The sequence below is a fragment of the Rhipicephalus sanguineus genome, chromosome 1 (assembly GCF_013339695.2).
Source record: "Rhipicephalus sanguineus isolate Rsan-2018 chromosome 1, BIME_Rsan_1.4, whole genome shotgun sequence".
Lineage (NCBI taxonomy): Eukaryota > Metazoa > Arthropoda > Arachnida > Ixodida > Ixodidae > Rhipicephalus > Rhipicephalus sanguineus.
Genome location: NC_051176.1, coordinates 243569993 through 243597916, shown reverse-complemented (window position 1 = coordinate 243597916; position 27924 = coordinate 243569993). Strand labels below are relative to the sequence as shown.

The 27924-nt window shown below is 44.9% G+C and overlaps 1 protein-coding gene across 1 annotated transcript; it reads right to left on the bottom strand.

Annotated features, from left to right (window-relative positions):
- Nucleotides 1–226: 226 nt before the first annotated feature.
- LOC119382076 (uncharacterized) lies at nt 227–27820 on the bottom strand. Its single transcript, XM_037649811.2, has 13 exons — nt 27721–27820; nt 26541–26695; nt 26324–26456; nt 24988–25127; nt 22600–22753; nt 20769–21862; nt 18427–18562; nt 17190–17356; nt 15970–16090; nt 10647–11326; nt 10258–10591; nt 3148–3302; nt 227–360 (listed from the first exon to the last, which is right to left on the bottom strand). Exons 1-13 carry the CDS (start codon nt 27738–27740, stop codon nt 227–229), a joined length of 3423 nt encoding a protein of 1140 aa, XP_037505739.2. The 5' UTR covers nt 27741–27820.
- Nucleotides 27821–27924: the final 104 nt, after the last annotated feature.

Below are 27924 nucleotides of genomic sequence, written 5' to 3'. Positions count from 1 at the left end.
CCAGCACTTTCTGTACAAAAAAAGAAGCCCTTGACGATTATACCTCGTTTAAAAGGTCGAATTTCAATGTAACGATGATTCGGTGTAACAAAGTAAATTGCCAATTTTACCGACTTTTTTCTATATCGAGTTTTAACTGTAAATTTTACGTTTAGCCCCACGAATGACTATTTCATACGAAAGACCGTTAACCCTTACTAGCCGTGTCGTACTGATAAAGTTTTACTCACCTACAAATGTCCGCTGCTCCAGTCCATACTGACTTGGTGTGTTCGTCAGACAGGGAGAAATATGTGACACAACACATCATGATTTTCTTCAGCGCTAATGCTTGATTACATTCCTCAAAATTCAAGGGACCTGCAAAAAAGAAATATGACATGGACGCTACCATATCCGTATAAAGCGATGAACGGTAAAATCTGTTCGAAATAGTATTTCATATATTAATTTAGCGTAGCTCACGGAGAACGATGCGCTGAAACTCTGGGGCACGTTGAGACGAGCGTGGAATAGCAAGTGGGTGTTTATTCGAGGGAAGTTGTTAAATATGTAACTTTTTTTCTTTAGATTAAGGTAAAAATAGGTTTCGACGTCGTTTCCAACGGTTGTGCTACTTTTCGTTGCACGTAGCAACGCGCAAGCTCAGGTTCATTGAAAATTTAGTATGCCGTGGTCAGGTACAACTTTGCCCGAAACAATCAAACTGGTGAAAATTGATTAACTTCTTGGTGTGCTTAGGGTGCTAATAAAATAGCAGATCCGCTGAACCGCGAGCAGCTGTTCAGCGTGAGAAAACGTCCTTTCAGACGCAAAAGCAACATTGTCCTCGCGTTCATCCTCGTAATCATCCTTCCTCCTCTTCGGGTAACCTTGAGATGGTCTGCTATTCTAATCTGCAGGTTATTCAGACAGCATCGCCCCTGAGCCTGCGAGCTGTTCGCCTCTCAAGAAACCACGACGCAACGTTTCTACCCCGCGATGGCCACATTAATTCCTACTAGGACTACCTAACGTTACACTTTTCCCTGCCACACTAGGAACTACATCTATATATGGTCGAATGTTTCATTTATACAAGCAGAGACGCGATACGATATCGCTGTGAATAGAGTAATCGTCTGGTTGCTCTACTCTTCCTAACCTTTTGCAAGTTATATATTCAATAAAACTGTAACTATGACTGAATTTGGTTTTCTTTTTCACGGAGAAAAGCTAGAGTAGCGAGAATCGTACTCGATTCACAAATTTCGAGCAGTTGCACGTAAACTAAATGAAACTGTTGATGGCTAACTTTCCTTTCTACCCGTTCAGTCTGTTTCTGCCATGTTTCTTATTTTATTTTTATGCCTATCGTTTTTGACATGATGTTCGAATAGGCATGTCCTTTCATTCCAACGATTTTTTTAATATGCATTTCATCTGCTGTGTTTGCACACGTGTATGTGTCACTCATTCATAAGTCATCAACAGTCTTGTTAGTTTTTTGTACAGCACGTCAAATCCCAGTTGCACAGCCGAAATGTCATTCGCTGTTCCTTCGTGATTCTTCATTTTCGCCTGTTATACTGCCGGATCATATAAATATGCGAAGGCATAAATCAGATTACACGTTTCATAAATATCTGAGATTATTCCGAACCTGTTTTCATAGGCCAATAGCTGACGAGCTGGCATGTAAATAACCGAGACTGTTTCCTTCACAATGCATCACAATAGAAGCTTGTTACTGATCACGATAGAGAACTGGCGAAAGCGGAAATCGAAAGGCATTCCGGGGTGCGCCTAACTTGTTAGCGTTTCAGTTGTGTCCACTTAGCAACGTGTCCACGATGGTACATTTCCTGAACAAACAGCCCATCTGACGTCCTGAGCATTGCATGTTACGTTGCATGGATTCGACAAGGAAGCCGCACGCAGCGCCAGAGTTTTCAACACTGTCACTGCCTGTTTAACTAGGCTTTCGATTCCTCTTACAAGGCAGCTCTGTATGAAGATACATTTAAAACTTAATATTGCCTGATGGCGACCTTTCACATTGCCTGACAAACCAAATGAAAGCAAAGTTCTTTTAAAGACCATTTCCTGCCGACAAATAGCTAAAATTCCGTACCACCTTTTGGAACTGTTTTTAAAACAGGATAACTTTACGACAAGCTCCATTACGCCGTCACTACTACAGAGAATGCTAGCTTTAACAGTCCTTAGTGCGGTTGACAGGCAACAATGGTACGATGCGTGTTGTATTTGTATCATGAGAATTCCGCTTGGAGGAGGGATTTAAATCAAGAGGCAGAGGTCTACGAATAAGACTCTGGATGAGTTATTGAGTGGAGGCACCGCACCACCCAACATCCTCCGAAAATGTCTTGAAAAATCTGCAATTGCATTGCCCTTCGCATTAAGCCTCACCATTTTTTTTTTCAAGCTAAGTAGTTGGAAAGCGGCGAAGGCTGCTGCCATCACGACGTCGATAGGTTATCGCTACGCATGTTGGTCTAGTATTATGTTGTATAAACAACTGCTACTCTAAACTGATCGAGATAATAGTTCGGCGATTCAGAAAGAAAAAAGAAAAAAACAAACAGACAAACGCTTTGATGATATGTGATGTTTTATGGCGCAAGGGCCAATTAATGGCCAAAGAGCGCCAGGTCGTGGGACAAAAAGATGTGAGCAATGATTATGGTAAGTGGCTGTATAAGGGCCTTAAAATTCCACGCCCTAAAGGCGGGTAAAAACATATATCTATTAAAATCATGGGAGTGACATGAAAATGTGTGAACAGATCTATATATATATACAATGAAATTATGGCGATGACGTACGGAGTGAATAGCACGTGTGCCTCCTCAAGTCCTTTGTGTCCAAAGGCCTGGAGGCAAGTGCTTTTCTTTGAGAGAACTACCGCAGCAGCGGCCTCTGCTGAGAAGCCGTGCTGCGGCTGCCTGGAAATATAACATTAAAACTATGTACATCTTTGAAAAAACCGAGGAGTGAATCATATTTAAAAACAGGTTCGCTGCCTATGAACATTGAGGGATGGAGTGGGAGATGTCGGCGGTATGATGGAAAATGCTTTTCTCTGATGGCATCAAGATGGGTGCATTAAGATGCCAGGAGGGAAGAAATAAAAACTCAACTTACTCATAGACGGCATGCATTTCACACTGTAGATGTTGATCATCAACTCAGACAGAATGTTCACGGTGATGACGAGTGGGTCCTTAGTCTGGTCAGTGTTGTGACACTGGAGCTCCTTCCGTGCATCCTCAAAACATTTCTTGTAGTTGTAGTAGCACCTGAGGCAGAGGAGGACGCATTCTGTTAGTGTGCTTACGTGGCCGCACTCGAAGTCGCGGTGCATGAATGCTACCGAACCGTCTGTTCTAGCGAAGCGTAGCATATAGTCGGCTTCACGGCACGTTAAATTACGACCAGCCTGTACTACACGCGTGCTTTCCCCATCCCGGCCTTCACTGTGTCTTGGAGCGCAATAGCTTTTTGTTTCGCGTAGATAATTCAAGCGAACTTTTCTCATGATGGCCAACGTAAACAGGACACAGTACAAGAAAAGAAGACGACACACGCGCTGACTTGTACTGTGTTCTGTTTGAGCTGGCCATCATGAGTATTTATCGAACTTGCCTAGTCTTGCTACCTTGTTAAAGGGACACTAAAGAGCAAAACGATTTTTCTCGTATTAGTAAAGTACTCTTTCACGATACCGAAAACACCACATTTGCTGCGAGAAGACGCTTAGTAAGCGAGAAAACGCGCAAAAACAAAATGTGGGTGGCGACGCCATCTAGAAGTTTCCGCACCGTTCGCCGTGACGTCACATGTTTTGACGGCGCCTACTAGGGACTACGCACTTCCTAATTGGTAAAAATGAAGTACATTGTCCTCTGAGGGGGCCATAGACTTAACATACCAAGTTTGGGGTAATTTTGTTGAGCGAATGGCGCCAAAATACGATAAATACACTTTGAAATCTGTGATGTCACGCGGGGAGATTTCGGCGCGGAATTTATAAATGACACTTTGAACTTGATTTTCTCCTCTATTAATAAACCTATGATGGCGAAATTAACGACATTAGAGTTCTCAGAGCACAATTTATCGACCTAAACCGACTCATTGTTTCTCTTTAGTGTCCCTTTAAAGCAAATTTTTTATAGAAAGCAGAATCTCGCTACAAAGAACAGAAATAACTTTGTGGCGTTTCGAGACCCCTACGGCTCCTTTGTTCACATCCGATTTGAAAAAGGTACACGCAGGTGTCTCGAAAAGTAAAAAAAAAAATTTATGTATAAGTTAGCCTAGTCAAAGTTAGCGGCATGATATCCACAGGGAATATAAAGGTGCATCCAGAAATATTCTGTAAATATGCAAGGGCGCTAGGAGCACCAACTGGGATGCAGACGACATCGTCGAAACAAGTTCTTTCTATGCTCTGTTTTTTTTTTTCTTTTATTGCAGTTTTGCTTGTGTTGTCAAAGGTACGCACATATTTGAACAAGCTGAGTGTATCTTCCAAAGAGTTCCTCCTAATTCGTGACAACGGATGCGCCGAATTATCTTGCTTACATTTTATAATGCTTCATTCGAGCTTCTGATCGAGCGTACTTCCTAATGGGCGATGTAGTGACGGAAACTTGGCAACCTAAGAAATACTGGAAATCAGCAGCGATTTATATCTGAAGTGAAAAGGGCGCTTCACTTCTGCAGTGATGTCGCAGCAATGAACCCTGAAATTCGCCGAGGTAGGATAAAGGTAAACTGAGAGATATGCGATGACAAAGCACTTGTGCCCACCATGTAAACATTTCCCTCAGTTGTCCCAATTGGAACAGGTTTCTACGTTCATGTTCATTCCCTCGACAATGTTTTCTACGTTTTTGATATAAAAAACAACCATTTACCAGTGCTGGGCAGTATCCAAGATATATGTATCTTAGATACCATCTTCGATACTTTTTGGTTATCTTGTATCTGTAAGCGATACGTCTCGTAAGACGTGTATCTGCACCTGTATTTCCGATACATCGTGTATCTCAAGATACAAGATACTGCTTTAGCAACACCACAGCGCGAAACAATAAACGTTGGCTGAACTCCGCTTCTCATGCTGATACTGCTGCCACTAAGCCACCTGAATACAGCGAGTGTATTTTGTCTTTCAGCCAGAGTCCTCCAGCGAGGGCAAGCGATGAGGCGTGCGCGTCCCTATTGGTAGAGCAGAGTCACGTGGTGGCGCTCCCGCCACCTCGACAAAAACAAGCGTGCAAACGTCTGCGCGCATCCGACCTTTAGTTTTCTCGGTATTTTATTTCTTTTTAGTTGTGTATGTGCCAAGGCACTTGCTCCTAGCCACTGTACTGTGCTGCATACTCTAATGCGTGCGGCGTTTTTCGCGCAAATTCTCATGCCGCTGTAGTGTCGTTATCGAAGTTTCTCTTGTTTGGGCCTTCGTTAGGGAGTCCGAAAAATGCAATAGGGTTCCTTTGCGTCTCACAGCTTTCAGACATCAGCGATTTGAAAGATATTATGGGTGCAAGTTTGACTTACATACGATAGGATTGACTTGTACGCAAATGAGACCCTAAAAACGATCACTCAACCGGTGCCGATGCTAGATGAAATAGAACAAGCATTTACCTAGCAGAAGATATCTTGGCGTATTCTATATTAACACGAAAGTGTTTTATGCCTGGGTCCACCAAGACTTCACTGACATTTGCGTCACGGATGTGACGTCAGTAAAATGCTAACCATCAGATCACAAAGAAAAACCGGTAGAAAAGGCTTCGCTGATTTGGATGACCTGGGAGTCGAACCCGCGACCTCTCGGTGGGCGACAATAGGAGCTGGACGCTTTACCCACTGCGCTACCGACGCTCATGCGTGAGGCTTTACAAAGGCGCCTTGTATCTTTCACGCGTTCTCCCTTTCACGGTGGCCTTAGTTCGCGTGGGGCGGTGTCGCCGTGTTGGAGAGGTGTAGTGAAGCACTGCATCATGACACTAACGAGCGCCGACAGGACGCGCTTCGGCAGTCTCAGCGCAGCGGAGGCTGGCTCCCCGATTTACACTATTTGGTTTCAATAACAGTGAGAGACACCTTTGCAGTGAGAGACACGCCAGCCGGCTACGGGACGCCTTCGCGCTTTCGCGGCTCAAGCTACAAGCTCTGCCTCTCGCGTTCCTGAAGTGATGTGTGGTAGCGCATGAATGAGTCTAGGTTACCCAATTGCTGGAGAATGCACACCTTGCCGTTTCTCTCCTCAAGGACGACGCTTTCCATTAGCTCAAATCGAGTTCTAGTGATTATGTGCTTGTTGATGCCATCTTTGCACGGGACTCACCATACGCTGTGTCCGGGTTTATGTTAACTACTTCAGCTACCACAAAGGTTTAATAATGACCGTTCACGTTAGTCGTCGGGATGAAGATGTGCCACTAGGATCAACGGAGGTGCGTTCGCATCAAACGGTGCTATAGCCGCCAAACACCAACAAACATTGAGCAAGCTCTAATTTATCAATGTACAATGAACATTGAACTACTTTTGTAAAAACACGTTGCACTTTCGTGTTATACAGATTCTTATGATGGAGGAATTAACAATGTTTTTGTTTTTTTGTTCTTCCTGCTAAATTAGTCAAGGAGTTCTTTTAGTCATAATTTGATTGTCAGCGCCAGTGCTTGATTTGCTGTCCTCTGTTTGCATCCCATACATTACCTAGGCCTCTGTAGAGTATTTTGTAACCCGCTGCTAAAATACGTTCTCTGCTTTAGTCTTCAAATGTTTTCTGTTATGCCAAGGCGATGTTGAGGACAAAAGTAAAACAATCTAGGCATACCTAAAGCATACAGCAACGAAAATTCGGCTCACGAATTGGTAAAATAACGAAATTGAGTTTGCATTAGTATAATTGAAAATATAAGCAAACATATTTTAAAGATAAGGGGATTCGAGAAACATAATACCAAGTACTCCGTTTTTCTCATGAGCGTCTCCACGAGCCGTTTTATGCTATTTCCCATAGGCACTTAGTTTTCTGTTGTTTGATATTAACATATAAGTTGACGATGCATCAAACTCAATTGTCGTAGCTTATAGAGAGGCCGCCTGTATCGTGTTTATACAGGGTGTTCACGTAACTAGAATTAAATATTTTTAAAAAGTGATTAACCTTAACTGAATAAAACCTGCGACAGTGTTTTAGGGTAAGGCGGAGTAAAATGAGATGCGGGGCGAAACGCGACATTTTGACTTTGCCACATACAAAAAGTACGTTTTCTTTGTTTCTCTATTTCAGCGATAAGTGCGTAGTTTTCGACGTTTTTTTGTGTAAAAGTTGATTGCTCACAGCGTTCGCGCGGGAAAAATTGCGTGGCTGATGTCAGTGTGTTCGTGACCCGCCAAAAAGGGGCGAAATTCTGCTCTGCCAAATTTTCGGATCCGTGCATGAAGCTACTCCGGCGTCAGTACAACAGCGTAAGTATTTATATTGTTACTTTATACTACAAGCTACATTCCACCAAAAGTTTAGTTCATTTGGTGCCGTGGGCCAAAGGGCAAATTTTTTTTAATTCGGGCATGTAAGAGGGGTAAAACGCGACAAAAAGGCATTTAATTGCCTTAGAGAGTGTCTTATTAACTGAACCATTTATTTACGCTCATTATATATATTTTTTGTTTAGGATGGTACGGACGTACAAGAGAATATCATCTAAAGTTTCCAGGGAGGAAAACGACATGCAAAATCCACTGAATGCTTTTCAGGAGTCGGAGCAACACAACGTCAGGTTCTGTTTGGATTCAACGCGTGGAGTGCAAAGACTGGGCTCATGAAGACTGCGTGGCGGCCCACGCAGAGTGAATTTGAAGTGCTTCTACTGCAAGAAGCTTCTACTGCAAGAACTCAAAAGATAATATTTTTTCAAGCTGTCTCGTTTTACTCTTCACGCAGCGTCTCGTTTTGCCCCGCAGGTTGGGGCAAAATGAGACATCTGGTGCGTTTTTTTGTTTCTTTTTAAAATAAACTTTTGAACAGTTGCAACATCGCCATATTTATGTAGCACATACCTTGAACCCAAAAGAAAGTTCCTGCATTGATGTTTTATGGTAACGAGTGAAATAAAATAAAATATTGGCTATTTGCAAATTTTTGTCGCATTTTGCCCCGCCCTACCCTACGTCATGTGGCGCTCGTTAGGGTATTTTTATATTGAGCTTAATTGGTTAATTAACCTATATTGCGCTTAATTGGTTAATTAACTAACATCAATTATGCAAAATTTTTATTACTCACTTTAGGGCCAAGTGCGTTTCGGTACGTTATATAGGGCATTCCAAAACAACGCCGCGAGATGAGGGGCCGCGGATCTAGGCATCGGCTTCCCAATGCGTCAGTATTTTGACGGCTGCACATAGCAAAGAAACGCCATTGTCCCTGAGAAGCGGCAGGCTGACGGTCCGCGCGCCGATTGTTTCGCTAGAAGCACGCTTGAGAGCGCTGCATTCGGTAGCGCACGGGCGTAGTCACGCGGTTTTATTTCATATTTCGCGGGCTTTCTTTAAAAGCCGGAAAATATCACCACGGAGCATGTACGTAGCCATAAAAAATTGGATAGGTCGTTTTGGAATGCCATCTACGACGTGACAAAACGCACTTGGCCCTAAAGTGAATATCAAAAATTTTGCATAACTTAGTTAATCGGCGAATTAAGCGCAAAATAAAAAAATACCATAACGAGCGCCACATGACGGTAAATCATATGCCGTTGGTTTCATTCAGTTGCGGTTAACAACCTTTTTTTAATATTTCGTTCTTATTAAGTGAAACACCCTGTATACTTTTTCACTGTGATTGTCTGCTACGGAACCGCCTTGCTATTTCACTCAGATATATTCGTTTTCCTTTTTCATGCCGCTGTAAAGTTTTTTTACTGTTACAAATCGCCAAGTAATGTCAGCTATAAGTGGAAATAGTGTGAATAGCAGTGGTATCCTGCCACGCTTTATGACACAACAATACGCCTGAGACGTTTCTGGAGAGCGCAAGTTCTCTCTGAGAAGGAACGTTAAAAGATTACACGTTAGTGGTTATGTTGCTAATTAACGCTCTATGCCAGCAGATAATTGGAGTATGAAAAGTCATTGAAATTTAAGTCGTCTATGGACACACGATGCGTCAAAAAAAAAATATCGCTACCGTTGTTGCTGCTGTACAACTGACGCTTGAACCGGTATTGCGAAAGCGGTATTACGTTTACGGACGAGGTAAGACTGCACAGCGGTATCTGCACCATCGTGCGAAGGTTTCTCATGGACGTTCTTGTAAGTAGATGGCAACCCGCTAGCTGGTCAGCAAGTAGAACAGCAACACCCATCAATTACAAAAGTGACACGCAAAAACGACTCACAGCGCAGCGTTAAGCAGCCAAACCAATCCTAATAAGTTGTTTCGGAATAAAACTAATCTAATTTCTGCAAGAATGACAGAACTTTCGGGATACTAAATGATATTTCATTAAAATAAACAAAGTTCTTAGCAGTCAAGAAATTTTCAAGCAAACATTTTTGTACATAGGCGTTTGCTGCTTCATTACATAGATCTATACTAACAAATTTGCAAGCGTATCGAAATATTTTAAGATACAATTGGAAAGTATCGTATCGGATACGATTATTCTGGAAGTACCTTGCATCTGTATCTCAAGTACTTCATGCCCGAGTATCTTGTATCGTATCGCGATACAATTTCAAAGTAGCTTTGCCCAGCCCTGCCCTATACTTTCTAGGTTCCATTGTCTGTTGGCTGTACTTGATTGTGACTAACAAGAAATGGGTGCCTTTGTTCTCTGCTTGTCGTTCATATTATAACAAAGACGGTCGCGAGTAAGCATAGGTCAGAAAAAAGGCGCAGGCCCTTAAAGTGAATATGCTTCTTTGCCCATGCTCCCATTGACGTATTGCCAAAATGGAGCTTCATGCAACCAGTAACTGTTGTATGTGATCGTAGCAGTATGTCAGCACAAGCGAGGTCTAAAATCCTTTTTTAATGCGTTAACTGCTAGCGGAAGATCATATCTGCCCTGTCGTTAGCTTTAGAATGCCGCATCCACGCTCAACTTCCCGTTTGTGTTTGCACTCTATGTAATAATTCTAATGTGACCGCCACACACAAAACAAAATGTCATGCGAACGTTGCTACATTCGAATGCAAAGATATGAACTCATCCTCACTGGCACTCGGGTTTCTGAAGCTCCAGGTTGGTCTGGAAGGTTATGCCGCACGTGAAAAAGCGCCTAAGCAGCTCCTTCTTATTGCACTCTTGAGGGTACTTGAAAGACGTGTTGATGACAAGACATGTTGTTTCGGAGATGCTGGGCGTGACAGGCGTTGTTGTAGTGTAATCTGTATCAGTGGTTGTCGGACCGGTATATATTGTTGTTTCGGCAGACGTTGTTTCAGTCATATCAGAAGTCGTCCACGGCGTCTTGGTTACTGTTGTCCTTGTCGGTGGTTCAGTTGTAGTCGTAGTCGACGTAGTTGTGGTTGACGGCGTTGTTGATGTTCCTGCGCGATAAAAGCTATGAAGCACTGCACTGTCTTGTGCATGAAGCTCACTTACCTGGACAGATACAATCCGGCCCACCGGGCCCACCAGGCCCTCCCGGACCACCTGGGCCGCCAGGTCCACCAGGCCCTCCATTTCCTCCAGGCTCTCCTGGCTTAGGACCTCCTGGACCGTCGGGACCTCCTGGACCGCCAGGACCTCCTGGACCGCCAGGACCTCCTGGACCGCCAGGACCGCCAGGACCGCCAGGACCCCCTGGTTGTCCTGGCTTCGGGCCGTCTGGCCCTCCAGGACCATGCGGCCCTCCTGGACCACCGGGTCCCCCGGGGCCTCCGGGTCCTCCGGGACCACCGGGTCCCCCGGGACCTCCGGGTCCATTAGGACCTCCCGGCGTACCTGGTCCCTGGTTTGGTTTCCAACCAGGGCCGTATGGGCCGCCCGGCCCGCAAGGGCCACCCTGGCCGCCAGGGCCACCAGGTCCCCCGGGGCCACCCGGACCACAAGGTCCACCGGGCTGCCCGCAGTGACCGTCTATCGGCTTTGTCGCCGTCACCGTCACGAATGGTGTCTTTGTGGGTCGCGTAACCTCGTGCTCAATTCCACACAAGCGCGCATATTTCGTCAGCAACACACTGTCGAAGAAACTGGTAGTTGGCTTGATCGGCATGTCCGTATTTTCGCAAGAGGAGTCATGATAAGCGTCCTTCGTGCAGTTCAGGAACTCACGGACAAAGCTGAAATGAGCACAAGGTCAATTCAATTGAAGTCCCCACCGATTTTTAGTGTTGACATTATTTACATGATGAGCTGAGGTTTAGCTAGTTTAATTTCAGCATTACAGAAAGGTAGTTCCATGCTTTCATTGCGAGTTACTGTTCACATTCCGTCTTCATAAACCTAGTCAATTGTTTACTGCCGCCTCCCTTACATTTCTTGATAAATATCTGCGCGCCTCGCTGCAAATGTCGTCGAAAGACGATAGTCTTCTGCCGGCCGTACTACATAAGTCCTGGTCTCACCCGCGGCTCATCCGCTCGGATGTTTTTTCGTGCATAGCGTCGCATTTTTAGTGCAGCCTAAGAAACACTAGGGTCTTTAGAATTGCGTATCTATGTATTTTCTAGTAAAGGAACACACCACCTAATACTTCGGTATTGATGTTTCGCCTCAGATCTGCGTAAATTTGCGTTTTGATCGAAAATGTTCACAAGTATGAACGCAGCTACCAGTTTGGCTGGGCGTTCTGCAAGTGCTTAAACTTTGGCCGGGTGGCAGAATCGTGTGACAGACAGACAGACAGACAGACAGACAGACAGACAGACAGACAGACAGACAGACAGACAGACAGACAGACAGACAGACAGACAGACAGACAGACAGACAGACAGACAGACAGACAGACAGACAGACCAAAATTTCTGCGTTCAAGTATCCCAAGAAAGACCATCGTCTTTAAAAATAAGTTCTACGTCCTGAAAATATATGGTGGGTTAAGAGACGCCGTAGTCCGAATAAATTTGACCGCCTGTGGTTACTGTGCTCTTGAAGCACGAAGTGCATCCCGAGTGTTTGAATGCCGGCTACGTGAACTGCACTCGCAATCTCATGCCCAGAAATAACAAAACTATTACGTACTGGTCCACCGCGTTGGATGTTCCTGATTACTGAATCCATTTCTGAGGCGATTTCAGTGAGTGAAATAGGCCACCGGAGGTGTGTTGTGGTTGAAGTATACACATAGCTCATGATCTTAAGTGCCCGCCGAGAAGCATCGTCGACGAAAGGCATGCACTTGCAGACTCGAGGGAACAAGCAAATAGGAAGCAGTCGAATCTTTCAATTATATATTTTTCCACTCGAAGTAGGGACGAATAGGTTCCTTGTTCGGAACTGTTTGGCTAGACTTACTATTTACGCCGTTTCCTAAGGTATACTGCTGTCAGGTCCTGTCTGGTGATACGGAGCTTCTGAATCTGCGACAAATCTCACTTTGCTGAACAGTATACAACCAAATGCGACCTTGTTTAGCCACTGACGTTGTCTAAATGTCTGTCTGGTCCTTAAATTGGAAATGGTTATAGTTCATCTAATCTATTCTCTTCATAACTGTCGCGCCGACCTGTGTGATAACGGCGGCTATATGACATCACAGAAAATTTATTAAGGATATAAATAATAGAATATCAAAACAATCCTAATAAGGCGTGGCCTCTGAGTATCAGTGCCATCCTCTGCACACAACTTTCAGAATGCAGAAATTCTAGAACTGGACATTTCGTGCCTAGCGCATCAATGTGCATACCAGAACAAACGCCATGTGTACTTAGGTCGTAATCTAAACGTTAGCCGTAAATCTAAACGTTAGCCTTCTAGCATAAACGTAACGATGAGTTAGTAACAAAATTGTCAAGCTGCGCTATCTAACACTCGCGAATATAGGTGAAGATGATTGTGACGGCCGTATTTTTCTTTATAAAAAAGCGTTCGCATGTGTCCATGTGTCTTCCTTGTCTCAGTCGCGCTGCATCTAACCATTTATCTTTAAATTGTTGCTGTTGAGAAGCGGGATAGCTGTGGAGTGTTTGTATATGCTAGCTAGGGTATTTATCTATTTTCAAGCACCCCTTAGTGAAGTAACGCCTCTAAGATTGCTGATTGATCGCTGAGTAGAATGCCTTTACGCAGTCTATGAAAGCCATATAACGAGGTTTGTTGTGTTCAGCAGACCTCTCTATTACCTGATTGATCACGTGGCTGTGATCCATTGTAGAGAACCCCTTCCTGAGACCTGCTTGTTCTCTAGGTTGGCTAAAGTCTAGTGTTCCTCTTATCCTCTTTGAAGTTACTTTCAAAGATAGATAGTTTAGGAGATAAATGTGGGGCCAAGCCGTCGATTGCTCTATCTTTCGAAGAATTGTGTTACCTGCGAAGTCATTGATGGTGTCGTATTTTATGCCTGCTACGCCGGCATCATGTAAGGTCACGTGTGCCCTTATATATTCTGTTCCCCTGGCTTCAATAATGTGTTGAAAGTTAGTGCTTGTGTGTCATACGTGTTCTTTGTCCTCGTCTGTTTGTGCGCTTAGAATTTATTGTTTAATACCTCCATTCTTGTGTATTATTATAATGCAGGCATTTTTCCAGCTTAGTGGAACATTTAACATTTTCAGACATTGAGTGTGCAGTGTAGAGTCTCTGTAGCATAAAAGCCTCTCAATCTTTGATTAAATCGATCGTTATGCCGTCTTCTCCGGCCGCTTTTCCGCGGGGCATACCTCTTACGGCTTTTCTAACCTCATCTGTAGTTACATGGGGGACTACAGTGCTTTGTTCTACTTTGAGTTTATTTGAGAATGGATAACTTATCCGTGATCTGTACACTTCTGTGTAGAGGTTTTCTGCTACATTCACTATGTCACTGAAATTGCTAATTATTTTGCCCTGCTTATCTTTTAGTGCAAGTATTTTGGCCCTTCCTATGCAGTTTCCTTTTAGCTGTTTTTATGCTGATTTTTTTTAACTGCTGCCTTTATTTGGCGTTACAATTCCTTATGTCAGTGACTATTTTTGTTGATCAGTTTTGTTAGCTGAATGTCTAAACGCTAATCTATTTCAATTGCAAACTTATAGAAATGAAGCGCGACTTCGTTCCACTCGTAGCGAAAAAGAATATTAGAGAGTCATTTTTACGAGCAAAATTGCACCACATTAAGGATGCTGATGGCGACGCCACTTGAGAATGTCAACAGTTGCGTTGGCCTAATCTGAAATGCGCGTTTCCCACATGGCGGCGTCAAGCGTTAGCTCATGTGTCGAGCAAATGATAGATAGTTTTCTTGTAAAATGCTGTCTGACATCCGTGACGTTCGGTACTCCTGATTTACGCAACTGAAAAGTTATCCACCCCAGTTAAAGGGACTTTCTATATCTTGAACTCTGCCATAGGTGTGACATTAAATCTCAGGGGACGTGCATGCCGTTGCTATAAACCCATGAAGCTGCGTATTATGCAAGAGGATCCCAGGCGAAGTGTGTGTCTGCACAACTTTAAGGAAGCTTTGAAAATGCGTGTTCTATCTGTCGCCATCCTTCGAGTGACTTGCGCACTTCTTGCCCGGTTGTTTCTGCTTGACTTGACAGTTACCTTAATATTTCTGTTGAGAGTGCGTTTCCTTTTTGTACGTATAACTCACATACAAAGTAGTAATGGCTGACTGGGTGTGTTGGTTCAGCATATTTTGAAGTGTAAGGCGCGACGACGACAACGGGCAGAGGGAAAGACACACACACGGAGTGCCAGTGTGTGTGTGTATATGACTCCCTCTGTTCGTTTTCGTCGCGCCTTAGACTTCATGTACAAAGGAAGAAAAACTAGCTGCCGTAAAGTGTGACATGTGAGTTTGACCATTTTACAGTCACTCTCTATAGGGTGTCCCAGCTAACATTTACCGATGGTTTATTATTATTTAGTTATTTTTCCCTAATTATCCCAGTCACTGATACACTACCGTAGTGTTGCTGTCAAAAGTGGACATATGATCAAGCGCCGTATAGGTATAGTAACCGTAAATTGTTCGAGTTTTCGCTGCCTTTTCTTTAATCTTGTCTAAGCTGGGATGCCCCTATACATAACACTAATGTAGCACCTTGATGAAAACCTCTGCTTCCATCTACGTTGACCCTCGGTTACCGAAGACAATAGCTTATTAAAGGAGTAGCCATAACTGAAGTGTCCCACAGCGAAGCAGCTCTAGAAGATGTCAGGATAGGAAGTAGCCAATAGAAGATTTAGAAACCCAGCTTCAATACAGATACCCTAATCTGGCAACAATACCAAAAGGCCGAGACGTTTCTAACTTGGAAACTCTTAATACCTGTGTACATTGCTGACTCATCGCAAATACCGGGAATATAGGAACGTTAATCTATCCAGAACTTCATATTTCCGACATGAGATGGGCCACAACGTTTTTACACTAAAAGTGCCAGGATACAGGGCGGATCGATAGGTCTGAATTGGTATTTCCAGCAAGTATAGTTGAGATAGACTGGGTAACGACTGTGTACCACTATTCATGGTACCACGCTGTTACATTCAGTACTTGGCTTCATTACGGCGCTATACTGCCTTGACCACGTAAAGCGTGATGACCACTAAAACGCATGGTCACACGCTATACGGAGCGCCAGTGCAGCGATCACTCATCGACGCAAGCCCGAACAGGCGTAGTGACAACTGATCGTAGTAGTGACAATTCAGTACACTCTCTCGTGCCGTCCAGTAATTACATAAGCCTCGCACGCTCCTGTTCCTAAGTGTTATCAAAATAATACACGAAAGAGTCGCCACGAATCAATAAAGAAGAAGTTGTCATACTGGCACACGGCTTTGTCCGTTTTGTCGATCTGCTGTCCTTCCACTTCTGCATAGAATCCGACGGCGCAGTAGGAGTAGAGCCGAGCGAGCACGGTGTTGTTGCAGTTCCTCCTCTGCAAACCTGAAAGCAATTCACACATTGCGCATCGCGCTTTGCACTGATCGCCCCACTACGCGTGTGCTTTCGTCTCTGCATTTTCTGCTGCGCACTGCAGTGAATATTTCATTCTTCGTTGCAAATACGCAACAAACAATCACATCTTCTAAACGAAATGGCGTGACTAAAAGCAGCAAAAGGGATGTAATTTGTTGGCCCTACTCGGGAGTAAAGTAAATGCCATGAAAACTGACGCGACAGCAATTTTTTTTGGCTGTTTTGTTCTTTAAGACGATTTCAAGTATGCTTAAAGAGTTACGCCCTCTCAATAGGCCTCGACAGCTGGTATGGTGGTGCTGCGGCGCTAGGACAGTCAGCGCCACCAGTAGCGGCAGGACGCGTGGTCCCGTCGTGACATGTTGCGGGCGCTCTTTGCAATGACATTGCGCAACAAGCAGCGCGCGTTTTCGTCTAGGTTCCGCTTAAAATAAAAGTAGTCTTCTTCACGGCAATGATCTTTACGCCGGCAATCGTGTTTACGGCGTTAGGGAGGAAACTGTCTGCTAAGGGGCACTGCGAATTCATTGGCAAGTGCGTTGCTCAGGTGAAGAGCGTCGACTAAGACGTCCGCCTTCAGGTTATCCAAGTTTTATCAAGGTCTTCTATTATTTACATTAAGTAGAAATTCGTTGTTGCTGTTTTTTTTTACATCTATTACGCGAAGAGCTTTCTTTGACTTTTGCACCCGTTCTATTGGTAGTTGATGTTCGGGCTAAGCAAGACAAAAGTTCGTTCGTTCCGTTCCTCTCGCTTTTTTGCGCGCGCTCGTTCTTTCGAGCTGTTTCATAATTTATGCAGATTTTCCCAGTTTTCTATATCTATCTATCTATCTATCTATCTATCTATCTATCTATCTATCTATCTATCTATCTATCTATCTATCTATCTATCTATCTATCTATCTATCTATCTATCTATCTATCTATCTATCTATCTATCTATCTATCTATCTATCTATCTATCTATCTATCTATCTATCTATCTATCTATCTATCTATCTATCTATCTATCTATCTATCTATCTATCTATCTATCTATCTATCTATCTGTAGGCGATGCTTACCTGTGTAAAGTTGTTTCATAGGCACTGGCGCAGGGTCGGAACAGTTTACATCGAATGCTCTCGCCAGTAGATTTCGCATCACAGAAATGTTGTGCGTCTCGTCAAATACCATGCAGTGGTGCCTGACCTGGGCTTGTTGTATGCAGGATTCGAATTCTCGGATGGCACTTCAAGGGAAGAAAATTTAAGGCAGCGCTTACAGTATTCCGCCGTATTTTCACTTGTCAGAATGATTTTGTTCAAGGTCGTTCTGCTACGAATGTTCGCGCTGCACGCGAACATGCAGTTCGATCGTTCAGCGGGCCAAGTGGTCGTATTTAAGTTAGTTGGAACTTTTCTTTTTCTCATAATAACGGTACTTGGTGTATATTATGTAAAAATGGCAAGTTACACTATTTTTGTTATAAAGACCTGACCAGTTGGTGCAACGAATGTTCAGAAAGTATAGATCCGATGCAGTGACACTGGATGCTTAATTAGTCAACGGTGATTTTCTTGCACGAGATGTCTGAACGACAGCAGAGAGAGCGCGTGGCCGAAAAAATAGGTTAAAAAGACATGCCTGCCAAAGTGGATGCGAAGGAAGAAATGTCGGGGCGCTAGGGTATGTCATGCGTGTTTTTCATGCACCGAACTTAGGCATGGAAGATGGGTAAATGTTGCATAACTTCTTATTTTTCGCATTATTTTCTTGTTACATTTTCTGAGGCTACATTTTTTCGGACCGCCTATTCCTTCTTCATGCTGAAATTTGCCCACCCGTTGTTTTTCGACTCGCGCGCATGTCTACATTCATTTTTGGGGCAACGACTTAAATTTACGGTTCTTTTTTTTACTAGCTTGCTACGACGCTATGGCGGCTGGACTGTGCCGTTTCCTTTTACCAAGAGGCCAGCAGATAGTGTAATCTGGCGTGAAAGTCTGGATAGTTTTATACCACATTAAAGATAATTACGCCCGTTATCGTTCATTTTACCCTAATCACGCTCCTGTCTCATTGCGTACGGATATTTCGCGCGCTTCTTAGCCACCGCGAAAGTTTTTAAAATGTAGCCATCAAAGAGCCAATAAGCGGGACTTTTTCTGAAAGGCCACTGTGCCTACGCAGAGCAGAGCAGCAACATTGGGAAGCTGTCACTGCTTTGGCGATAGTTATGCGATATTGTCCGTTTCTCATTGATCAAAATGCACGACAAGGTGAGTCAAAAGTAACCGGATGAAGGCAGTTCGTACTCACATGCACGCGCTAGACTTCGCAGCTTTGGAAACGCTGCGAGAAAGGCGTACGGTCACGTTGTACAGTGACGCCACTTCGTCCATGATGCCTCGATCGCATCGCTTCATGTCGATGTGGTACATGTGTACATTGCACGCTGCAAAATGGTGGATTCGGGCATACACATTTCCATCAAGCTAAAGCACTGGAAAGTACGAGGTAAATGCTTTCACTTCACAGAAAGGTTTACGTCTTTTCTTTGCTAAAACTGCTGCTTGGGCGAGTTGGTTCATGATTAAGATAGATTTACCAGCGCTAAAAGACGAAACACTTAGGAAGGACACACACACACCTTTTCTTTCTTAGATTAATGACACTGTCGGGCGGGTCTCGTCGTAAGAACGGGCCTGCGGGGCAGATCGGGATGCTGCCCGGAAAGCTATTCCAACCTTTTCTATTCCAATTTAGCCTAGTTGCTGCCGACCGCGATTGATGTTAACATTAAGCCGCGTCCATTTCGCCTTCTCTATTTTGTCAAAAATTGTCGATTCGCTCCATCTCCTGTCTGTGATGCGAAAGACAGGTCACATTAAAGCTTCGTGTTTTTGTATGTAAAAGACGTGTCCCGTGATTTTGCAGATCATGCTTGTTATTTTGGGGCTGCGTCCGAAATGTTATCCTTGAGATGAACTTGTTTACGAAGTCATTCATTTTTCTTTACACGAATGCCAACGTATATTGTCTGTTTATTAAAGGCAATCCCCTCGAATGAAGTAAGTCGTACAGGTTCTCGCCTACAGCTTCACAGTTGCCTTTGTTAAACATACGTATTTTGTCTTTTTTTTAGTGTCTGGCGCAGCGCTAGCGCAAAGTAAAAGCAAGCATGACTAACGAACCTTATAACTAATTACCTCAACATAGATTACTGACAAGCTGCGTTATCGACCTGCTAGCTAGCTCTTCAGTTGGTCAGCTGCCGGCGCGTAAAAACGGCATGCTACGTGTTGCTAAGCGCGGCCGAGGATGACGAAGGGTTAGGTGGAGTGACGATGGTTGAATGCTTAATATGGAATCAGTTCGCACAGGGTGGGTTCAATATCAATGGGAGAGGCCTTCGTCCAGCAGTGGACACAAGACGGGCTGACAATGATAATGATGACTACGATTGCGTGATTCTATCTGCCAAAAAATTATGTTCCATATTCGCCGCCATGCCTATGAGTGGTGTTGGCTAGCATTCCCAGGGTTACACATACAGAAATACCCAAGAAAGTGGACGTGAGAACGACCGCTGCCGTAGCTCAGTTGGTAGAGCAGGTTCGGTCCCCACAAGCGGCAAGTTTGCTTGCTTCACCCACTTTCATTTCTCTTAAATTTACTACGCTTAAATACGGCTGGCTTCATATGGTTGCGTCTAATCGAAACCTTGATAAATTTCCCTTCTTTCGTTGGTGTTCTACGTTAGCCGTGTGGCGTGTGGCGCGGCTTGGTGCGAATGCGAGTGAGTAAACCCAAAATAAATAAATCAAACAAGATTACTATACACTTATTTTGGTTTTAATTTTCCACACGGGGGTCTAAGTTATTCGAATGAATACCCGGAAACTTAAAGGCACTGAATAAGATAAGGTATGCTTAGATGTACCGAGGTGGTTACGAGGTAGCTGCACTTTTACGGTATGAAAATTTTCATCATATACATAGCGCTTCGAATTTATGACGGCGGCCGTTTCGGAACGTAGAGGATGCGTTGCAGAAACAAATTTTTGCGAAGGCAGAAAGTTGAAAACGTCGAGTAGGAGGCAGGGCAATCTAACAGCTCTCCAGCGTTCCGAAAAACATTTAGGAAAAAAAAAGAAAGAGCCTTCGCCAACACTGAAAGCGACTGTTAAATGATGACCACCGGAAAGGACAGCTTTCACATGATTTTAGTAAATTAACTTCATAAGTATATTTGCAATAGTTAATTATAGGCACATTTGAAATAAGCAGAATACGGCCAAACCGCCGCACTCGTTTTATTTCATCTGGATCGAGCATATGATTTTGGCAGCGACGCAAGATGATTACATGTGGTTTGTTCGGTAGGTTCGACGCAGGTGGATCAGAAACACCGCGACGGACCTGTGCCGTGAAGTGTGACCTTCGTGGCACTGGTCTGTGGCGTTCGTTTTTCCCGCTAGTGTGGACGCCTCACGACTCCCATGTAATGATTTTACTGTGTGTGGAAGCAACGTACACCACTTCGTGAGCATGCACACTCGCTAGTCTACAGTCTCAAACCGCTTTGCATGCATCCTATGTATGCAAATCTACATGTGCGAACTGAGGATGTTAACGTAGCGATTGCAGTACTATCTCACCGCTCTGGTTCCTCCGACGCTGAGCGTCTTCGTAGCCGTCGTCTTCCATCTGCATGCTTCTCTCAATCTTCCTCTCCTGCTTGGCGCGCGCCAACTTTCCCCGGAAGAACGGGTCCTCTTCCTCATCTTCGTCTTCAACCGCCGCACGCCGACTCGCTCGGTCCGGCTCGCGATCGTCAACGCCGTCGTTGATGCGTTCCTCGTCCGAGGCCTCCTCCGCGTCGTCAGATGGGTCACCCACAGCGGGAGCGTCCTGCCTACGATTGCGCCGTCGCGGAGCCCTCTCGATACGTTCGCTGTCCTGGTCGTCCTCGAAGAAGCTGGCGTCCTCGCTGCGGTCGTTTGTCTTGAGCTTCTTTTTGCTGAATCCTTCTTCAAAACCATAGTCGTATGAGCTGCCTGGTCGAATGGGGCCTTCGTCGTCTTGGTACGCGTGGCCTTCCTTCGCCGTCTCCTGTGGAGCTTCGTTCTTCCTCGATTTCGAGCGACGGTCCCCGTCGTCCACGGGCCTTCGTTGCGGTCGCTCGTCCTCGACATCATCTCCGCCTCTGCGGAACCTCCCCCGGCTCCCGCGCCCGGCGTCTCCTCCCGGATCACCACGCTTCATGTCTGGCTTGAAGTCGTAGTACTCCTTGGCATCCTCGTCTTCGTACTCCACATTCGGCGGTGGTAAAGGAGGAGTTGGCATTGCCTTCGCTGGATCGTTGTAGTAGTCGTAGTCCTCGCGGCCCTTGTACGCGTCGCGTTTGTTCGGTGCCGCCTTGCGTGCGGCGCCACGACGTCGTCTACTGTCGCCGTAGTCGTAAGAATCCGAGTCGCCCTTTCTGCCGGAGGGGGCAGCAGGCGTCGGCCGTTCGCGGTGGTTCCGCTGCGACCTCTGCTCTCGCTTGCGGAGGTCGTCGTAAAAGTAGTCCGCCGACTCGCTTCCTGCGGAAAATCGCGGGCTCATCTCGCCTTTCGTGCGGCAGTCGACTCCGTACTCTTCCTCTAAGAGCCTCTTGTAAGTCACCAGCTGCGCGCTCAGGGACATGTCAGTTTTGCACGTGCTCCCTTGGCTGGCATTGTCGATACAGTTCTCGAAATCTTTGATGAACCTGAAAGATATGCATATTTTCGGTTCTGCTCTTGTTTAAATTCACGAAGGCACGAAGGACTAACAAAGCGAACGAGACGAGTATGTATGAGTCCTTCGTGCCTTTTGCTCGGCGCCTCTACATTAGAATGTCGCTAAGTTGAAGCTTTACTGAACATTTTACATAAAGCTGCATGAATCTCGCAATCTGATTTCTGAACCACTTCAGTTGCTTTCTGTTATAGACAGATAGGTTCCCAGTATGGTTTTTGTAGGCGTTGAAATTTTAATATAAACTTCCCGCCAAGCTTATTTTAATGTATTCGGTGTCTGATGCATGTCGTCTTCGAGTTTGCGTTTAATGTGTGCGTCGCTTCGTGAACTAGAGTGATTTGACATAAACGGTGTCACAACACTCGTATGTCCTAACTATTGCGGGCCAAGCTGTTATAAAAAATGGGAAAGAGCTTCGATGTACAAGGATGGCACCAGCAACGTTTTGCTAGTCGCTTTATTTGAACTGGAGACGTTTTTATGTTATTCATTAGCTAATTAGTAAAAATATTTATTCAGTTAATAAATACATGCATAACTGCGCGAGGTCGAAAGTAAAAGTGCGATGCTTTAGCTGGATAGTCTATTGCTCGATGCAAGAAAAGTGCCATGGCAAAGTTACTGATTTGTGCAACTAATCCTTCGAACTACTGAAGCGTACGCTAGCCCCGGTTGCCACTCCGTAGTAAACATTTTTGTACTCACGGGCACACCTCTTCCTTGGTAGGTCTCCGTCGGGACACTTTTTGGTCCATGAAATTCTGGAAACCGATAGCACACACGAGAGCCTTCTTCAGAACAGCAGACTCGTCGCACTTGTCTCTTTGCAGGGCAATCTGCGCACTGGCCTCCAGTGGCACTATTTTAGAAAAGAAAAGAAACAGAGAAAACGTACGCGAAGTGATGGCAAGGTTTACTCCCAAAATATGATATTTCTATATTTTATCGCCGCATAACCATCGCGCGCAAGAAGTGATTAATGGCTTGCGTTCATACGTACAGAAAACCGCCAGCTAAAAAATGGACCGCAGGAACGGGCTTTAATTTGTCGCCCTTCCAGACGAGCTTGGTTGACGGCGTTAACGTGAGCTTGAAGGGAAGGGGAGAGGGAAAAGGAACTAGAAGGAAGTGTCACGTGACAATGTTGAAGCCTAGTCATAAATTAAGTATCTCGTCACGTGATAACCAAGCGGCTTCTACAGTCGCCTCGCTTTCGTTGCGTCTGCCGTGATGAAACGATTCATTTCGCCTCTTTCAACATGCGACGGTAATAATAATATCTGGGGTTTAACGCCCAAAAACCACGATATGATTATGAGAGACGCCGTAGTGGAGGGCTCCGGAAATTTCGACCATCTGGGTTTCTTTAACGTGCACCTAAATTTAAGTACACGGGCTTCAAACATTTTCGCCTCCATCGAAAATGCAGCCGCCGCGGCCGGGATTCGATCCCGCGACCTTCGGGACAGCAGTCGAGCGCCATAACTACTAGACCACCGTGGCGGGGCAACATTCGAAGGTAATGTAATAGAAAAAGAGCGCACGCGCGTGTGTGTTTGCGTGTGCGTGCGTGCGTGCGTGCAAGTGAGTGAGTGAGTGAGTGAGTGAGTGAGTGAGTGAGTGAGTGAGTGAGTGAGTGAGTGAGTGAGTGAGTGAGTGAGTGAGTGAGTGAGTGAGTGAGTGAGTGAGTGAGTGAGTGTGTGTGTGTGTGTGTGTGTGTGTGTGTGTGTGTGTGTGTGTGTGTGTGTGTGTGTGTGTGTGTGTGTGTGTGTGTGTGTGTGTGTGTGTGTGTGTGTGTGTGTGTGTGTGTGTGTACATTTGTCGCTGATTGTGTCGAGCCCTCAAGGCTGCGCGGCAAGGTAGCCAGTGCTCGAGCTCGAGGAAGTTAGACGACGCTCAATCTCGGCTCCGAATCGTCACTGGCGTCATGTTTGTTAGTGACGGCAGGCGCCATTACAGATTCTTACTGCGAACGAAACAATCCGATCCGACAGCCATGAGAAACTGAAAAGTGCTTCAAGGTCGCCGCGCTGTTTGCCCCAGTGAAAGTTGGGGGCAGCTTCGTGAGGCTTGCCGAGTGGTATTTCCTATAATTAATGGTAGAAACATTGGCTAGTGGGATTTCTCATAAGGTATTACGGAAAAAAAGAGGAGGGACTACTTGAATACGTTCCTCTTTTTTCGAAACGCTAAAGAAGTATCAGTTGCTGAATTGAAACTAAACATTGCGACTGAATTCTCTGTCTGGTTGGGTTAATTATGACTTTCGAATTGCACCAACCAGGAAGTGGTTATTTTCTCGGAGTTGCGGAACCAACTGGTTCCCCCAGTTGATGCCGAAACGCCGTGTCATATTTTGGTTGGAGTCCATTCGAAAGTCCGGCCTTGCTGAGCCATTTATACAGGCAGAGCTTCAGCTATCGGGTATGGATCAGTGAGGTATCGTGACTACTCATGGACAGCACACTCCTTGTTTCACGTTCCTTGAATCAGAATCAGTGAATTTAGTAACCGGCCTATTATCAGTGACGGGAATGAAGCCCGGTGTCTGTCAAAAATCGCGGGCATTGAGAAGCTGAGCAGGTGTCACTGTATTTCGTGGAGCCCGACATGCCTTTTCGCTTGATTATTGGAGACATTTATGAAATGCTGGCGATGGTGCCATTAACGGCTACTCTGTAAAACGCCGTCGGCAGTATACACACGGAATGGCTCACACCTACGCCCACCAGACGTCGGCGATCATTCACATGCCCATCTGCGATACTGGGATTTCGGCAAGAACGATTGCGCACCTATGTGCGTCTTTCAGGGGCCCGAAAATTGAACAGGTAGTTCGTTGAAGCCTGTGGAAAGTCACTACCTTGTTTGTTGTGGGGAAGTGCGTGTGGGCATAGCGGAGTGCGTCGTCACTTCACATTCCTTCTCTATTTATTAAAAAATAATACATGTGAAAAAGTAATACATGTGAAATCCACACCTAAAGCGAAACTGTTGTGGAGTCTCGTGCATTTCTAGAGTCCATACTAGCTTGTTCCGTAGAGGCTAACGTATCTTAAAACGGCTCTTGAAGTCTTAAAACGGTTCACTTACGTTTCGACTCGCTGCACTTCCTTGAGAACGGTGATGTTATCTTGCCCAGAAGAGATGCCGCATGTGTGTGGAGGGCTGACTTCGTGCAGCCGGTCTGATACTCCAGCTTTGCTAGACATTCCTTCACGTCATAAACGTGCCTGTAATAGAATTAGATGTCACCGCGCCGCTATAAGATTCTAATGGCTGGAAATTTTCAACACTTAGTGACAATCTGGAAGGTAATCTGCGGATATATACTGCATGCTTTAGTTTATTTCTTTGAGTGTTTTTGTTTTTTGTCGTGCCTGTCGTATTGCTTTCTCCTACAAGGCTCGCACAGTCCACGTGGGTTCCCGGCACACATTTTCAATGTTTCAAACAAAATGTTGAGCTGACAAAAGCAACTGTAAAATTTTAATGTTTTACAGAATCCGACAGGTCTTAGTTTTCTGTGGCACCTCGAGTATATCGGCAGCAAATTTCTCCGGCTTGCTTCGCTTGATCGAAAGTTATATTTCTGTGAAGGTTTACTTTGCACTGCGGTTTGTACTTCTCGATCTCAAACATTGATAATAACTAGGATAAATTTGGTAATATTCGCAAAGTACCGTAACTAAGAAATTTGTCGTGCACGATTTTCCTGAGACAGCTAATAACACTCATGTTAAGTTTCATTTTGGTAGCTGCTATAGTTGAGAAGCGAGGCGCGGTTGAATAATCCATATAAAGCCCTCAAGCGTAGTTCAGTGAAAATTTGGCCAATTTTATACAATGCGCCCAGTCATACCGCATGCTTCATCCAACCTTTACCTGCGTCATCATCGAAATGCTTAATACTCTCTCTCAGCTAGCACCAACTGCTGTCTCGGTAAAATCTCGCCGACACCTGAAGTGGTAGTTTTGGAGCAGATATTCACCGCACTTAACCGCATTAACATATTCGCTGTAAAAAGGGTAAGATCTACACATCTGCACTGCGTAAGGAAGAAAGATAACATTAACTTATCTACTATATCACCAGAAGAACTGCGTTTAGCATTTGTATAATGATGTGATATGGCGACTACCTTTTTTTTCTCTCTCTCTCTCCTTGTGCTTTCAATATAATCTCATTTTTGTAACGACGTTTTGAAACTCGCGCGTCTTCCTCCTGACAGGTTGTACTTAGCCACACGCTTCTCTGCTACCCTGTGTATTAGGGGGTTAGGGCTCCTCAAGCTGCTCTGACAGCTTTTACCTGTCCTTTTTCTTGTTGCGGAATAAAATTTCAATTTCAGTTCATAGTAAAAATACAAAAGTACAATGCAAGTGGACGCTGCAAACAAGCAAGCAAGTGCCGTCCGAGCCTACTCACCTGCAAATGTTTTCGTACGCTTTTCCGCCAACTCTTACGGCGTTTTCGACTAGTCGGAAGTAGGACAAGTCGCACAGGAAGAACCTGCGCATGGCTTCGGTCGCATCACATTTGCCGAGAGCGGTGCCGGCATCTGAAAGAAGCACGACAGACATTCAGGGAAGGTGCAACATTAAGTGGTGGCCCTCATTACACAATAAAAACAGCGGTGACGTACGGAATCGCTGCTTCCCGCAGTTGACCTTGTACATCTTCTTGGTGGCCTCGGTAAGCTCGAGCATATACTTTGTAAAGTTCGCCCCCATGTTGTCGTTCGTACAGTGCAGCTCTACCTTGGCTCGTGAGTAGCACTTTTCGTACTCACTGATACACCTGCGGCCAAGGAAAAAAAAAAAACAAGTGGTCGCAATAACATAAACTGAATGTAATTGACTGAAAAAAAAATGACTCGCGAAAATATGGTTTATGCATTTTCAATAACAAAGCTGAGGCAATAGTTAGCGGTCCCTCGAACTTTATAACCACTTGGCGCCAGTTATTTGTAGAAAACATCAGTACCCCTGGGTAGCCTGGGTACTATGCTTAAAAACTTGGAGGACGCTTAAGCTTCTCGTTCAAGAGTAAAACGCGATAGCGTAATCGGACCGTTCGCATCGCCTTCTCAGTCGCTAGCCAGGCTTCGCTTCTCAGTGGACACCTAAACCATGCAGCAAGGAAAGGAACGTGTGCGCGTATCATTGGCCGTTCAAAACTATCCAGGAACGTTTGCTGCAAGTACAGTTCCGAAGTGCCCACTACGCCATCATTCTTCCTTTTGCTAGTCGGCGAGGCACTCACTACGCGTCCGTAAGGCAAGGCGCGCACCTGCACACCTGCAGACGTTGTTCATCCTTTGGTTGATAATGATAATTATGCCTGTGCCCCTTGTAATCGGTGGTTCTTTCAACAACCCACTCGTTGTGCAGCTCACATGTTTTGATGCCTGGTGTGATTTTACGCTTCTGTCACGCAATATTAAATGTTTTAATGAGATTCCTTGCACTACATAACATTCACATAGTGTTGTTGTTTTTTTTTTTTTTCAAAGTAACTTCGAGCACGGGCGTGGCTCTGTGGTAGAACACCTACTTGCCACGCACAAGTCCTGGCTTCGATTCCCACTCAAACCCAAAATTTATTATTTCTTTATTTGCATCTATCTCGAATTTTCGCTCACGGACAACGATGATTTTTCGCTCACAACCAACAATGCCGACAACGACGCTGACACCGTAACTTCTGCGAAATGAGCTCTTTAACGTAATAGCGTTAATATCAATTCATACAGTAGTAACCTTCCTTGTTTTGCCCTGCTAACGTCCATTGAATGCCTAAAAGACTTGACTGCTGCAGCTTACTTGCATGGGTCATCCGCCATTTCGATGCTTGCTTGCAATGCAATGCCACATGCGAAGAACCTTCGCAACAATTCTTTTTGCTTGCAACCATGGTCGTATGGTGGACCTGTCGACGATGTTGGCCATTGCGTTGACGACGACCTTGAGGGCTCTGGAATGTTTAGGCGAAATGTCACTTAATTTTGTCACACTTTTAATACTGTA